Below are 17,935 nucleotides of genomic sequence, written 5' to 3'. Positions count from 1 at the left end.
AGAATAATTAATTAAGTGATGATACGTGAGATGGAATTGTGGGCTGCTGAACGATGAATGTTGAAGGATTTCAAACAAATGACGTCATCATGGCAGAACATTATTAGATAAGTTGAGTGAATTGACAGTATCATTGGCGAATTCTGTGATACAGTTTCACCTATATCCTAGAACATAAGCCAAATCTAACCGTATACAGACGCCACATGTGATACATAATATGTTAAACTGTATTAAGCTTGGTCTACACTATCAAACTCTATGTGACAAAAACATTTGATGTGCCCATATATGGACATGATGATGTCATATCACTAGCATATTTGGGAACAAAAGCTTGCGGTAAAACTTAAGTTCAAAAAGAATAACAAAATTAATAATGATATTAAAAAATGGGTGTGTCAGACTGCAATAATTGTCAATTTCTTTTAGAAAAATTATGACGTCGATAATGCACCCTATAGGTGGGCCTAGATAGGTCACTATATGTATGCAAGACACGGTGTAAATTTTTGATAGAGAGACAAAATGAGATGGTTACACCAGAACGCTACTCTCTGCGTAACATCTTGCTTTAACCCGTTGCGTACGCGATCGATGTAAAGGCCTTTGGCCACAACATCGTTAAAGAACGATGCAGTAAAGTATGTCTCGGTGCACAATGTTTATTGTACTATTTACTATTTATTTTTACTGATTTATTTATTTCCTTTATTTATTTACAATAAAATGTTAACATACAAAATATTACATTTCGAAGTAAAAATGCTATTTTAAAAATGTAGCCAAAATGGTACAAAATCAATTGAACATTCTATAACGTGCTATTAACCCTAACCTGAGAGTGTGGTCTCAGCCCAAACCCCTCAGTAAAATTCATTTTTTGTATAAGAAAAAAAAAAATCAACTTTCCAACGTACTGTGATGACACGTCGTGAAAATTACAGTAAAGCATCAAGGGAAATTTCCAATAAGTGCTTATACTTTTTTTTGTATATATTATAATTATATAATTATCAGAAATTAAACGAAACAATCCACTCAGTTACATCTCAATATAACAATTTATTTACAATATAATCAAAGAAAAGAAACACTTATCGAATAAAAAAAAATCCATTCATGATAGTTATGATTGAAGGATATATGTAAACATTTTAAGGAGAACGAACATAAGTGGAGATTGGCTGTTGTTCTTGGCGAGGATCTGGTCCAATCAATGCGTTTTTTTCAGCGGATCATTAGTAGCTAACTACGGTTGGTAATTTGTGCGGCAAATCGATATTACTTAATGGTGTTCGAAGACCGTGGAAGCTAGCGTTATTAAGGTTAGAGTGCCTCTTGCGCTGGCCCGGAGCGAATCGTTTTTTGCCTGGGAGCTTCGCTGGTTAAACCAAAACAGGTAAGGAATTATAATTGTTATACGTTTAATTTTGTTGCTACAACGTGCTTTGCACTCATCTAAATTAACGCTGTTTTTTTTGTTCAAAACGCTCAAAATATTTGATTTCTAAGAATATTTAAACGTCAAGGCTAAACATTTCAATTAGACCAAACACTTAATTGGATAATGTATTTCATTTTTCATACACATCATAATTCATTGTTACCAGCCTAGCATATTGCATCTCTCTCCTCCGTTAATGTTATTTCTTGCTTCGTAACACTCGCACATCAGGAAAGAGTAATTTTAAACATTATAAACTATGACGCCATAACAATAATATAATTATATAATATATTTTCACGAAATTAATATGTAGAAAAATAAATCAAAGTAACATAATGTAATATATGAGACTTCTTATTTTTCTGAAAGAAATAAATCAAACATTGGCGCGAATTTATTATTCTGCAGCCGACCGATAAAAATCACAACATTAGCTATATAATAATCTTGAATTACAGCAACATTTGTGGCATAAATGATCGATGGAATTACTGATTGACATAAATATTACATTATGAGTGTCGGGGTTTACACTCCTATTCATATTGTACATGTCGGGGTTTGACACTACTATGATAGAGTAATGTTACATTTTTTGTACGTATAAAACTGGCACGGTATTTGAACTTGATACGTCATTGGGGCTCTTTCACGACCGTTTATCATAAAAAGAACAAATCGGTAGTAAGAAATAAGATAAATATCTCTGCTCAGCTCCTTAGGCCTATGTTACCATATATAGACACATTCAATTATTTTCCCCGTGGGATAATATTTTTTAATTTAATTGAATATTATATCAATCATACTGCAATATGACCACCAAAATGACAAAATCATCCGCCATGCATAATCGTTATTAACAACGCCGGGTGTTTCCATTTTTATCGCCCTAAATTTAGGCTAAGGAATTATAGTGTAAGAGTGATAGGCCTATAGCAAGCATGAAGTTAAAATATGCGATACTGGTAAAGAATATTATTTAACTTGATTTACAAAATTGAAGTTGACATTCAGTAAATAGATTGAATCTGGTGAGCAATCAATTGAAATTGGCTCGTTTCGCCTTCGCTTAAAACAATTTGTCGATTGCACAAATCCGAGGAGCTGCTCAAGAAATCGAAATTGGTCATTATACGTCAATCAGAGTAGCACATTAGGAGAACAGGTATTCATCTATGTCTCCAGTGAAGGAGCATTACAGACGTTCAATTCCCATACAACTATCTGGTTTAATTGTATATTGGAATGTATAGAATAATATATTTATATTAAAGTCTAGAACATATTACTGTGAAGTATATATTTCCACTGAGAAGAGCATTACGCGCAATTCCGTACACCCATCCTATTTGATAATTGAAAAGTTATGCATATATTTATATTGAAGATTCTCTATTAAGGGGACACCTTTGGGAATCTGCAAAAAACGTTTCCACCCAATAGGAGTTGGTCATATTGGTAAACATATACCCCTTTATTCGTTTCACAAGAAGTGCCCCCTTAATAGGGGTCTCTACTGAATAGTGGTTCCCAAATGAGGTATTCCACTATGCTATTGGAGTTGGTACTGTAAACGTAAATTGGCTCGGAACAAAACACTTACCAGCGCACACTGGTTTTCGAACGCTCAATCAGCCTTGCGTTGCACAAACTTCTCAAAATGAACATAAAATAGAACCATTATTGAATATAACATGTCAGTGCATTAGAACAACCAATAGTAGGGGGCTATTGAACGTGGTACGTACGACATTAAAAGATAAAATGGCAAAGATAAACTCAAGTGGGTGAGTAGGCAGACGTGCAATCTGTACACATATAGATTGAATTGTATTATGATCAGACAGTACATAAAGAAATGTATGATGTTCGTTTTATATTGTATTTTTAAAGGAACAAAAATAAATGAAATGAAATGAAAAAAATATTCAAATATTAAAATATTGTATTTTGACTAAAAATGAGTATGCAGTTATTTTTCCATATCCAGATCTTACGTCATTGATCATCTAATTCTAAAACTGTATAAAACTGACTAATTAACACGTCATCAACATTACCTTTCTAATTCTAACCATACATTCACTGGTTGTTTGTGTATACGTAATCTTTATTGCTGACCTGGGAATAAAGATAGCCTATTCGGAGACCGACGTAAAGCTATATTTTAGAAAACACACTTCTTACCACTTAGATTACCTTGTATTGTTTAATTAATTAAGATACTAAAATATCCAAAATGATGGAATGACGTATGTATGATGTATGATTTAATAATAATATATTTTGATGATGATGATGATGATGATGATTTAAGCCTTGTCTACACTATCAAACTTTATGTGACAAAAAAATGTGATGTGCCCATATATGGACATGATGATGTCATATCACTACCATATTTGAGTATATCACTACCATATTTAGGCACATCATACTAAACCGTACTACACTACTACTACCACTACTATTCTTTCCAATTGTAGACTAATCATTTGTAATTATTCGTTAGAAGGTAAATACATTACAACCGGCTTCAGTAAGTCAAAAGTGTCGTGTTATCTATTTAAACGATAGATTAATATACTCTGGTGTTATAACTGACACATTATCCAGAAAGAATGAGCGGCTATACGATGGTAATAAATATTATTTTAAGTACCATACTTGATAATACATTATCTGTGCAAGACCAGGTAGTTAATAAACGCCATTGATGATTGATACACGTAGCATAGATATTTAACAATTAGTAAAATTGTTAATGGAACTTAAATAGGTCTATTTCAAACAGGTTTTCTAGTATAGTCTGGAAACTTGTATCCCTCTTCCGGTAATTTTGTTTAGTATTATTTAATGATCTATCTCAAAATTGTAAAATGTTGACAATAAAGTAGTCTTGTATCTTGTATCTAGGTAACTGTACGTAAGTCATAACGGATTTATTTCTAAATTTCTTGTTGAACTTGACTCACCAAAATACGGTAACATTTAAATTGTACACGATATAACTGGTACACAAGTTACCTGAAGAATTAGGACATTGAAATAATAAAGAAATATCCATCAAGCTGAAGCCCTACTAAAACACTTCAAACATATTAAACAAGTTTGTTACTTCAAATTAAAAGGGGTTCATATAAGATTATATGGGTTATCAGAGACTATAAGTGCAGATTTACATCAGAATATTATATCAGAACTATGCATACAATTTTTTTGCATCGCTATGTCACAAACATGGTTAGTCTTAAATCACTCGTATCTTACTGTATAGGTGGGTTCGATCGCAAAAGCCCTCTAGCTACGAGGCTGCCTAACATACTCAGTACTGGGTTAGTATACTGTCAAAATATAATGAGTATTTAGACAGCATCATCAATTCATAAACAGATGTCTCCCACCGTCATCATACATTCATTCTAAGAAAAAAATGATATCAATCTCATACGCTGATTATTATATCCGAGTTGACAGGGTGGCGCTGTACTTAATTACTTCGCCAGATTAGAAAGGATACTGCGCTGAAGAGAAACACAACAGAATCCGTCTCTGAAAGCAACGAAAGTGTTTTGGTGTCAGGGAGTAAGGGACCCTTCACGGGGCTTTTCTGATAGAAACGAAAGGTAAGCCAGTGCATATCAAAATGGTTAACGCTAGTTAAATTTTGCTAATGTATGTTTCTAATAGTGACTGTAGAAAGTTTAGAAGTAGGTCCTAAAGTATGTTCATAGGCCCACTTTAACCTCCTTCTGACCGACTTCAAATCAGGCTAGTTGATATAATAATTTGACATCTGTTGTATGTCTACTGTATATGCCTATATGCCTATAGATGCCTTTTACCGATACATGAAGTAATGATAATATTAATATTATAATATTATCAATATATCTTACTATAGGAAAGGGTGATTTTAAATGTAGTTTAAAATCCAGTATTTATATATTTTTATATATTGTTACACCCAATGTGTACGGATACGGGCAATAGTAAAAATTTGCATTGATAAACGCTCTCTCTATGACATAAATTGTACCACTTTATACCGTACATAATAATAGGTACCTTATGCAATAATTCTTAATAATATTATATCTACATCTCTTCTCTTTTGAGTAACATACGGTACAATAGAGGAATTTATAGAGACGGAGGAGGAATGTTACCGGCATGTAAAAACAGATAGTATACTATAAACACAAGTTTTTTTTCGAGTAGGTGGACAGCAATTTATTCACAATCTGATTGGTATATTATGACGTCATTAACACTAAAATGTATCAAATGTTATCGATTGAAAGATTTTTACTTTATAGTGTGAATACAATAATTCATGTAAAAGTTGGTATACTAAGCTAAAGAAGAATCTCACTTGTTTGGTCTTTTCTAAGTAATTTCATGATATTAGTTCTAGTTCAACAGTAAGGCCCGCATATTACGCATGATAAATAGATAATAAACTTTTGTTTTCTACTGAAAACCAACGTTTTCATCCTAGTACTATACAATACTATAAAGCCCAAAATGTTTGCGCATCCTTAATTTTCGTGGACGTTTTTTAATTTTCTAATTTCTTTTGTTTTCTGTACAGAAAAAAAAGAATACTGTAATTTATCTTTTTATCGTCGATCGTTTTTATCCTAGTATATAAACGGGTATTAATGACTATCGATCGGTAATGAGTGCAGGCTTGCAACCTTCGCTTACCGTTTTCCTTATCATATTACGTAAGTTGGTAAACAAATTGCAAAGGCCAACAAGATAATTATTGAACATAACTTGAAATCAACAATTCGCCACAAGAGACCTTTCTATTGACATGGAACGACCTGTAATACAAGACAGACCACAGATATTATATGATGCATTTATAGCCAGGCAAACCGATTTGCATCTTAAGTTTGATTGCTTTTGGCTAAACTTCCAATTATAATTCGCAACAATTTTAATACAATTCTTCCGTATTATGTTATATATAATTTCATATAATCTACAAACTAATTTGTCGATAATATATATACTTTTTACCAGTACAGTATGCACGTTGTTTCTCAAAGTGTAAGAACTTTTGGTTCATTTCGGTAATTCTTTCTGTGCTTCTTTTTAGTCTAGTATTTAACTAAACGGAATGAATGATAAAATATAAATCAAAAAGCATAAAAACAGTGTTATATTTTATATGGTTTACGGATATTCACGGTTTGTTTTGTTTGTTTGTTTTGTTTTTATTGATTTTTCACACAAAATTAATATGATAATTAAGTAACAATAAACATATATATATATATATACAAGAAAGATGTGTGGCTGGTGGGCAAATAAGTTCAAAGAACTTTAAGGCTTACCCACCAGAAAAGATACAATAAACATAATCAAGTATGACGAGTAAGATATACATAGTAAGAATATAAAATAAGAAGTAAAAATACATAAGTAAAATAAAAAATTTTGAAATAAAAAACCTTTGTTAAGGTAGAGACGCGAGTAGATGGCATATTGTTTGGTTTAGGTGCACTTGATTTCTAAATTGTGCGTACCAAATGGCCTATACCTTGTCTACTTTTACCCAATTCTCAGTGCTGTATTTGTAAAAACATTATTTTCCAGAGTATCATAGGAATATATCGGGTTCGGCTACTTTATTTTTTATTTGAAAACTACCGTATATGTGGTTATCTGTAGCTCCCGTTTGTCTCCTCATGGTAAGTATAGTCAAAAGTAATTGTCCATTAAATCAGTGACAGAAAACTCTTGATATGGCGTCTAGAGCACTAAATCATTTCTAATTGAAAGATTTTCGTTGCAGCGAGTTTTAAATATATGTTTCATATTATAATATTTATTAATCCATTGGTATTAAATATATTTAGTTTATTCATGTTGTAATCATTTTGGTTTAGATTTAATGTTGCATTATATATATTTTTATATACAACTTAATTTAAATGAGCCTCAGTTACAGCATAAATATGTTATCATTATTTGCATTAGTAATATAATTATTAATATCAATAGTTATGAATGTTTTAACCCATGGATTATTCGGTTAGTAAGAATTGGTTCGGTTCATGTTTCATATCCAGGGTTATAGTATGAAACTCAATAATCTTGTAATTGATTTTTTCATTCATTGCTCACACTATTTCATGTTTAATTACGACCTGCACTTAGGTGTGCTTTCACGCCTTATTCACGTTTATAAAAACTGTTAAAACACTCTTGTCTGTTAATGAGTTCCGACATACTTGCACAAGATCGCTTTCATAAGATTATACAATTTGATTGAAAATATAATTTGCACAAGGCGCGTTTTAAGCGTAATTATAAATAATTGTACAGGAATGTTAGACATATCTATACCTACCTAGGATATATTGCTGCTTTGCACAGCATGATTATATCTAATTGTATCGCTCTTAAGATGAGACGTTACGTCGTTGGCCTAGTGATTGATATTGAACTGAATCAGTACACTCAACAAGGGGAATCAACTCCTTGTGCTGGCCCTCTGCAATAAGTGGCTCTCTTGGTCCTAAGCAGAATTTTGAGTACAATAGTTCAAGTTTAAAAAACATTTATTTGTTCAACAATGGCATTATACAGTATAATATATAGGTGTGTACATAAATGAAAACATGGTAATAAGCCATCATTTGGGGTCTTCTCTAGAAGAAACCAAGTTTCATGTCTCGCGAAAGACCCTAGAAACAATACACATACATTTAAACTAATACAATTTACTACTTAAAATAATAAATAAGAAAAATTGAATATCAGAGACAACAATTGTATTTTAACATTGGCCTAATAACCATATTTTAACATAGCCTATACAGCGTTTGTGCAATTTGTTGTATTTTTCTTGTAGTTTATTGTCACTTATTGTCTTAATTATGTCAAAAAAATGAATTTCCATTTTAAGTAGACCAAACAATTTCATGAATTTTATTTAATTACACGAAAACTGTTGACAAACAATTCACATACTGTATCACATTTTCTTTCATAAATTAAATACACAGTATAATATGCGGTGTATTATTAAAGTCGTTCACGGTAGTTAAGCCGAAGAATTACTTACATTTTACAGTGTATACAATATAATTAACAATATATGTTACAAGAGCACCTGCTCAATTGGCTGGTATTTTGTGATAGTCAATATTTCAAAACATCAGGTATAAAAACTTTTGCAAAAACAGTTTTTAAGGTGCCCAATGTATACATGAAATAAATTATACTTGGTTTTTCTATTATTTCAGACTCCGCCACAAAATGTCTATTAAAATCCAGTTGTCTACGTTGGTTGTCATTGCAATGTGCTTGACAACCAACATGGCGTCGTTTACTCGAAAACTGGAAGTAAGAACAACTAGCGGCACTGTGCGAGGTTTTGAAAGGATGGTGCAACAGAAAAGTGTATATACATACCTAGGCATTCCATATGCTGAGCCTCCAATTGGAGAAAATAGGTTTATGCCTCCAAAACCAAGAAAGGACACGGGAGAAGTGATCAACGCCACTACGTTTGGATACAGTTGTTATCAGCTAAAAGACACAATGTATCCAGACTTTAGCGGTGCCGAAATGTGGAATCCAAAAACTAACTTAAGTGAGGATTGTTTATCATTGAATATTTGGGTTCCTGAGAAGGGTCAAGAGAGGGGATTGAAACATGTAATGGTGTGGATATATGGCGGTGGATTTGTCACCGGAGCTACTGCAATTGACGTATATGACGGAGCTATACTTTCTGCCACTGAAGACGTTGTTGTCGTGTCCTTAAACTACAGACTTGGAGCACTTGGATTTTTAGCTTTGAATGACACAGTTCCTGGAAACAACGGCCTCTGGGATCAACAAATGGCATTGGAATGGATTAATAACAATATAAGAATGTTTGGGGGTGATAAATCTAAGGTAACTATATTTGGGGAGAGTGCAGGCGCCGTGAGTGTAGGCTTTCACTTATTTTCGAATATTAGTACTTCTTATTTTAAACGTGCAATCCTACAAAGTGGCTCACCAACAACTCCTTGGGCAGTTCTGACAAAAGACGTGGCATATGGAAGAGGAATGAAGCTAATACAAGAGGTCAATTGTTACAGCAAGAATGGGAATAAAAATAACGTATCTGAAATAATGAAATGTATGCGAGGCCTGAGCCCAGAAACGATTGTTGAACATGAATGGGTAGACTATGGCGTATATGTGTTTCCGTTTGGGCCTGTTGTGGATGGAGTGTTCATAAGAGATACTCCAGAAATGATGCTAAAGAAGGGTTTTGCAAAATCAACAGCAATTATGATCGGAGCTAATTTAAACGAAGCTTCTTATTACATGGTGTATTACCTGCAAGATTATTTTAAAAGAGACCAACCAGATGGTGTGAATCAAACTCAATTCAGAGATATAATTGTAAAAGAACTTCCACAGGCGAATTCATTTGAAATAGACGCCATTGCTTTTCAGTACACTAACTGGATAGATATTGATAATAGGGAAATGTTTAGAGATGCTACCGATGAATGGATGGGAGATTATAATATCAAGTGTCCAGTGTATGATTTTGGCCTAGATTACGCAACTCAAGACGGAAGTAAAGTACACTCGTACTATTTTATGCAGCGGCCTAAGTTTAGTCCATGGCACCAGTGGATGGGTGCTATACATGGTGAGGAGATTGCATTTGTGTTTGGTCAACCTTTACAAGAGGGTCAAAATTTTACTGAGGAAGAACAGGGACTTAGCAAAAAAATGATGAATCTATGGGCAACATTTTCAAAAACTGGGTAAGTATGTTTATCATTTTGGTTAGTTCCCACTACAACATAATAATACAAAGAAGTACGCGCAACGCGTTGCATTGCGTCCTAGTGTGAACCAATGTTAAGGTACGGTAGGTGTATCTTCTCGAAAAGTATACAGCAGTTAATAGAAAATATATCGGAATGTAAATACATTGTTATGCTAAATTAAATTACTGTTTATTTTATTTCTAACGAAGAATCGTTAGTTACTAATTAGCCTCACACGCTTACACAGTTTGTTAAAGGTAATTTATTTTTACATTTAATGTTATTTGCATTTTATAAGAAGTAAAATCAGGAAATAAAAAATATAACCTTTATTTCTACACATCCAAAATTATGGTATAGCCGTAGTGGAAAAAGTTATTCTTGCATCTGGGAACATCAAAGTCATAAACATAAATACATGTCATATTTCAACATTAAACCATGTATAGTAACACTATAGTATTTGAATAAGTCGTTTCACTGCAGGGATGTATGATAGAGTCAATCTAAGTCGACTGCGAGGAAGTAGGCCTATCATAATAATAATACAATGTAACAGCATTGGAATATGTAGCTTAATTTGATATTTCCAGATCGCATAAAGTAAAATATCAAATCGAGGGCATTATAACTCTATAATGGCGTCGAGCCATTTGCCTGTGAAGACATGGAAGTATGTAATCATCACGTTAACTGATTTCAACAAAACTGTGACGTCTGTAAGTAATTACCCAGCGTGCAAATATGCAATCGTTGACGCGTCTAACTGATGTTACTATGCTTAAAGTGTATCGCTAAATTAGCAACCTTGTTTAAAATAAGGGGAGGGAACAGTTTGTTTGCGCTACAAAATCAGTGTGATTTAAGCGTGGTTCCTACTAGCGACGCAATGTAGCGCTGTACCTACGCAACGTAAGCAAATGCCCTTCTAATAATTTTGTTTTCCCCCGCCTGCGTGAAATCAGACCTGTGATATTTGCAGCACTATTGCGTCGTCGGTTCCCACTTGTGATTACGCAATATAGGCCCTACAGCACTTTGCGTCGATACGTCGCTGCGTTGAGTTCTAGTGGGAACCATGCTTAAGTAAGGGACCGACTAACCAGTCTAGATCGCGTCTACTAATAGGCCTACTCAAGTACTCTTCATCCCTTTTAAATTATCCCACTTTTACGTCTATTGTGACCTACTCTCCCTCCTGCTCATACGCACCACATACTTTCCCCTTCCTGTTACGACTCAGTCCTATAGTAACTCTTCGGTCTTGATTGTATTCAAGCTCAAACAGATTTTACCGACCTGGTCATAATACATTACGGTACAAGTAGTCTACCGTTTAAAGAGAGCAGAGGGATGAGGGGAGACATAAATTACAACAAAATAAAAAATAAAATCAATCAATAAGATTCATTTGCAGAACATAAACAAATTGAATAAACCATGGATTATTCATATACACTTTTATTTGTTATTTTCTATAAAATGAAATAAAAATAGATGTAGATGTAATTAAATTTCCGATTGTTTATTTAAATAAAAATTAATTTATTCAGAAAACGAAAGTATATTTCGTATTTTATTTAATACGGAAATAGTTAAGTTCTCAAACATAATATCATTTCCCTTTTGTAAGTGATTATTCGATAGTAAGACTATTAAAGGTTCCTTACTCAGCAACCGAGATCAAACGGATTGCCAATATATTAACTCATCCAAAAAGGGCACTGTAAAATGAATGATTAATCAAAACAAAATTTACCGTATAAAATAAACAAAACAAAAATTTATATCGAGATCTCTAAAACACGTTTCAGTTTGGTTTTGATTTTTAAAACCTGCAACAACAAAAAACGGTTTTAAGTGAGCTCTTTTATGTAGCTTTACGTTTATACCATTATTAATCAATAATACATTTTATTTCTCAAATAAAAAGAAAGTACATATAACATTTTCTAAAATAATACATAATAAAGGAGAAAAGGGATACCCCACTTATTATAATTTTGTATTTATTATTTCTATTTTTATTATTTGCTACTATTTTAGTTTTGTGTCATCAATATTATTGAATGCTATTGTCATTAACACAATCCTTCGTGAAGAAACAATATTGGGACATTTTCAAACAATTTGCTGTAAAGAAAAATTGTACATACACTCACCAAAAGTCCAAGTTGTTATTTTTGCGAAAACAAAATCTATAGGTCTACCATGCAAAAACATTCAACAATTTACGTACGTATATAAAATAAACGTACAATATTAATAGACACAAAGAGGTCATTGTAGATATAAATGGAGAAAATCCATTAACGCCCACGACATCTTATAGACTAGTATACACTCACTACAATGTATGTACATTAGCCCAAATTGGTATCGTTAACCAAAAATCTATACCATTTAAAAAATTAAAAAACACGTTGGGGACATTGTCAACAATCTACTGAAAAGTTCATAGACACAAAAAGCTAAATAATGCATACAATCCATTAGGCAAACTACCAGTAAATACATACACTATCACTAATCGAATAGTTGCCAACAGAATTAACTCGTAAATCTTCCTTAAATTACGTCAACTATCCACAAGCGAAATGCTGCAATTTCAGTGTTATTAGCTTTATGCGAAGAATACATTTTCCCAAAATTTCTTTATTTGATTCTTTCAGTTCATTAAAAATATTTAAAGATGTATTGTCCCCTCAAAACAGACTTTGAATAGGTTATTTTGTTTTGTAGTTTTAATAAAGTTAATCCCTTCCGTAAAAAAAACAAAAAAAAAAGTTTTCTCATATATAATTAATGGTCAAATTTAACCAAAAAACCCATTGGCAAATTTCTTTAAATTACAGTTTTTTCTGGTAAATAAATTTGGTTTCAATTCAATCTGTGTTCAAAGTGGATAGATATTATGTGACAATAAAATAGAATATTCAACAAAAGATATAAAAAAAAAATATTTTTGTCAGGGTGACAATATATCTTTAATAGTTACATCCACAATGACTTAATTTGGTTTTAAAAACATTTTGTATTGGAATGTTTTAGTAGTTATTCTAATACAGTTTGTCATCAGAAGAGTTCAGGTTAGTAAATCTGTAAAACTCAAAATATGAAAATGTACTTGGAACTCTTGAAAACAATTATGTTGTCTCGAAAAGGGATTCGAGAACACACATTGGGTCAAAATGAGGCGCTATAGTTTCAAGCCAGATCTGACCTAATTGGCATAATATATAAATTAGCTAGTTTGTTGCTTATCTGCACAAACATTTATGATAAATAAAGTGTATAAACCAATGCTTAGGTGTTAGGCAGACAAGCGCATTAATACTAAATCATATAGGCCTAGGCCTAATGTCTCCAATAATGTTGTATTTATTTTCTTTTGAAGAACTCCGACCGAGGGTCATTACTGGAAAAAGTTTAGCAAAACCAAACAGCATTACATTGAGCTGAGTGCTTCATTAGAAGATTACATGTCAACGAAACAAGGCCCACGAACCAATAAATGTGCACTTTGGAGCAAATTTCTTCCAAAACTTGCCAGAGAAACAGGTATGATGTGGTTATTGCTTCTGATAATAGTAGCTTCGCATTTAGGGAGCTTGCGATCTATGACTACCATAATCCATGGCTCTCATATCACAGTTTTGTTTAAACTCTATTTAGCTGAACAGCTGAAACCATGCTACATGTCTGAAAGGGCAAATAACTATTTTAACTCTGAACTTGGTCAATGCAGGTGACACAGGCTTATAACCTTGCCATTTGAGCAGAGAACTTTCTCTGTGTAACTGTTTTGTAATATAGCAACGATTCATCATTTATATATGGTAGAAACCTCTCTTCTTCAAGAAGCAGTGACTAGAGACCTTGACAAGCAGTGACTCTGAAAGCTTGTTTTCCAGTGAAGACCAGTTCTAGTTTCTATACAATTATTAAACATACTAGTTTAGTTTACTTTACTTCACTAAACTTTAGAAATCTAATAAGATAGTTAGTCTAATGATATGTTACTTCTACTAGAAACTAAACAATGCTCACCTCGAAATGGAAACAATCAATACCATCACATTTTTAAATTACTTTTTAAAAACATGGTTTAATAAAAAAAACTTTGACGATGCTAATATAATATCAAAATTTCCTACAATCGTTAATTTCGTTCTTATTATGACGGATAGAATGAAAAAAAGAAGAAAATTGTTAATAGCAAAAATACTTTTGGTAATAATTACAGTTGTGGAATTTGCATTACATCACATCTAATTAAACAATATTAATGTTTTTGCACTATTTTAACAGCTGACATAAACGAATCGGAGATGGAATGGAAGAAAGAATTTCACCTGTGGAGCAGCGAATACATGGTTGCATGGAAGGCTGAGTTTAACAATTATATAGCAGACAAGGAAAGGAGATGTTCAGGAAACAACCAAGGAACGAATCGCAATGAGTTGTAAGGGAATGGTCATCGGCGGTTGAAGTCAAGTAAAAACAGATATATGTGGTAGCCCCATATTATTTGAATGTTACAAAACGACCAATACTGTGTCATACAATTTAAATCCATATAAGCATATTATAAAATATAAAGTAACAGTAAAATAAATCCAGCATTGGTTCGAAAAATATAACCGAAAATCTGTTATATACAGTAAAATAAAAAAAATGATGAACTGGACGAACTTCGATTAGGCGCGTACATTGTCAACAATGAGCAACCCTTCTTGGAGAACTGGAAGCAAGTTGATAACCAGCATGCACACGGTACAGTTATTAACCGAGAGAAGAGAAACTAGTTAGGTCTCGATGATTGATATTGTAGCCTAACCATAAACTAGCATGAGGTTCCTTATTTAACGATTCTTAAGACAATAGAAAGCAATCGAAATAAATAAAGACGAACATGTTGATGCACGAAATCAACAAATTAATCGTAAAAATAAGTCATTTGCAAAAGGGCGTGAATATAAAGAGCCGCGAAAATAAAGTTACTATATAAATATTGTATACATTTTTATTTCAATTGCATACTGCTACTGTATATTCTCTTAAATGAAAGTAAAACCAACTATAAATCTAAAAATATATTATGGTATAAGTTTGATGACGTCATAGCAATATTATATAATAGGAAAAATAAAAGCAATACTACGTACTTAAGTTACATAGATGAATTTAACTTTCTATTCTCTATATCTAAGTCTTGTTTTAATGTAAGTTACTCAAACGTGTACATATTGTTTGTTGCTGTTAAATTGTTACAGTACATTTTGTAAATATTACATTTAGTCCGTTATGGACCAATTAATAAAAATGATTTGAGGGTCTTTATTAAAAAATAGACCGATCATCAAAATGTAAATAGGCTATAACGTGTGTGTGTGCGCATTTAATATTTGAAAACTTTGTTTAATTAGTTAAGACATTACGTATTTCGTGTTTATAGAGAGACCTCGTAAATGATCGAATAAAAAGCATCAGTCTAATTACACTCGGCGCCACGTGGAACGTGATTTTGCAGCTGAATGCGCTGCAGTTGGTATACAGATGTATTATAAGCACCGCGGTACATACTTATATTAGCGCTGTTGGGTAATGACATTCGCACAATTTGTTGTACACACATTATATCGAACTTAATTTCATAAAGACCAAATTAATTTTAAACTCTACACTTTGATCAGAATATATACATAGACTGACTGAACACCACCGAATAAATCGAATCCGCGTCGCATTAAAATAATTATATAATTTTATTAGATCATTTACGTCATCATTTTTAGCTCAGATTTTCTTTTATAACATTTGTAGATATTATCAAAAGTGGGTTGACAGTTTGTGAATATACTGAAATGACAGTATATGATATGTATGTGACATTCCTCTCACGTCAAGTGTGTAGTCAGGCCTACTTTAAGTCTCTAAGGAAAACGTTCTTGATGTTATTTTATGACTGTATCGTGTTGATCTGAATCTGTACTAACATTATTATAACAGTCTATGTTTGTAGGTTACATTACTGCATTGATGTCACATGTGCTGAATATTTTTAAGTAGGTTGTTTTAACTTATACGAAAAAACTGGGAATATTTATAAAATCAATGGTAATTATAAGTACTGTATATTAGAGTTCATCAACCTGACACAGTTTAAATTAAAATAAATACCGTACATAATAGCCTATAGCCTAACCGAAACTAAATAGGTGTTATGGTCTATGCTGTTTCACTGGTGTGGGACCCAGTCAGAAATTGAATACAGTAAAATAACATAACTAGTGCAAACGTGAAATTTAAAAGAGCACTGTAATTGTTTGAAGACTATAAAAAGTCTGGTAAAAATATGATAAATTATATATAAATTTGTGACCTCAACTCATCAAAAACCTGGCTGTATATAAGTATGCATAACTTATACAATGATAATAATACATGATCGGTTTTATTAATTCGATATCCCAATGATTCTCTGTAAATATACATACCCGGTTTCAGTGAATTATAGTCAGTAATGTTGCTTAGGTTGATTTGTTTTCAGTTTAAACTGATTAAAAAAGAACCACTATTTTGCATTTTTCTATGACCATAATATGTACGAAATGTTGAAAGTCTTGTGGTATGAAATATTGGTGAAGATACGTTTGATGTAATGTTTCAATTCTAGAGGAAATAAATTCACGACGACTATATATACTGTGATTACAACATTATTTACTGCCTATTTCAAGAAGTGAGAAACGAGATTAGCTTTCAAACTACTCAAATGCCGGGCGATGTTGCAGTTTTATCATTCATAGTTAGGGATAAACTCAACATACAGATATAGATTTCTTCTACAGTACACAACATTATAATCAATCATTGACGTGCTAAAGTTTGGTTGTGATACAAATTTCACAGGATTTGCATTGGTGTCTATCATATAGGAAAAAACATACGTATACACACTTGATCATCAGTGCTATCTCCACAATGACAACATTTTTGTCCAGTATCTAGAGAAAGTCTACAATAGAGCTTTCACGCCTGATGCTTATAGTATAGAATGTCACAGTGTTAGGATATATGATACAGCCTTAAAATGTGATGCTGTAAATAGTTTAATAGACATGTAGAAACTTTACATATTAAAACACATATATACATTTCTAAGAGGGTTAGGGTCTATGATACAGCCTTCACATGTGATGCTGTACTATCAGATAATTTTGCTTATATGACACTAGGTAAATGTTAATAGAGGCCAAGAAATAGTTTAATAGACATGTAGAAACTTTACATAATTAAAACATATATATATACATTTCTAACATAATTACGTCATAAGAAAGTGACATAAAGCTTTCGCACGCGCACGTATAAAATTAATGACGTTTAATTTTGTATATACGTATTTTAGGCCTAATATAGAATTCTAACGAATCGGTTAAATACACTCACTTTACGTATCATACAGCTTAATTGGACCTCATTTAAAATGACGTTGTAATACAATTCCAAGAAATGAATCAGTTTTCTTAATAGGGAATGAATAAATTACCTTTACGGTGCTATCGATCCCTTGCAAAACTGCTCTAAGTATGCACTCATGTTATGTTATATTATTTTATTTTGCTTGTTAGATTCCAATCCTTTAAATATTTGCACACGTTTACATTTTGTTGTT

At 32.3% G+C, this 17,935-nt stretch overlaps 1 protein-coding gene across 2 annotated transcripts; it reads left to right on the top strand.

Annotated features, from left to right (window-relative positions):
* Positions 1 to 1,318: 1,318 nt before the first annotated feature.
* Positions 1,319 to 16,960, top strand: LOC140048735 (acetylcholinesterase-like). Of its 2 annotated transcripts, none has more exons than XM_072093514.1 (4): positions 1,319 to 1,402; positions 8,719 to 10,248; positions 13,652 to 13,815; positions 14,566 to 16,960. In XM_072093514.1, the coding sequence occupies exons 2-4, from the start codon at positions 8,732 to 8,734 to the stop codon at positions 14,721 to 14,723; spliced, it is 1,839 nt and encodes a 612-aa protein (XP_071949615.1). In that variant the 5' UTR covers positions 1,319 to 1,402; positions 8,719 to 8,731; the 3' UTR covers positions 14,724 to 16,960. The 2 variants fall into 2 exon arrangements, with proteins under 2 accessions (XP_071949615.1, XP_071949614.1); XM_072093513.1 differs by lacking the exon at positions 1,319 to 1,402 and adding an exon at positions 4,992 to 5,079.
* Positions 16,961 to 17,935: the final 975 nt, after the last annotated feature.

This window comes from Antedon mediterranea, chromosome 5 (assembly GCF_964355755.1).
Source record: "Antedon mediterranea chromosome 5, ecAntMedi1.1, whole genome shotgun sequence".
NCBI lineage: Eukaryota > Metazoa > Echinodermata > Crinoidea > Comatulida > Antedonidae > Antedon > Antedon mediterranea.
Note: the sequence above shows the minus strand (reverse complement) of the source record. Positions and strands in the feature narration are given on the sequence as shown.

Coding starts and splice junctions, on each gene's coding strand:
- LOC140048735 (XM_072093514.1), top strand. CDS start 8,732: ATGTCTATTAAAATCCAGTTGTCTACGTTGGTTGTCATTGCAATGTGC. Junction 10,249..13,651: donor GCAACATTTTCAAAAACTGG/GTAAGTATGTTT, acceptor TTTCTTTTGAAG/AACTCCGACCGAGGGTCATT. Junction 13,816..14,565: donor AAAACTTGCCAGAGAAACAG/GTATGATGTGGT, acceptor CTATTTTAACAG/CTGACATAAACGAATCGGAG.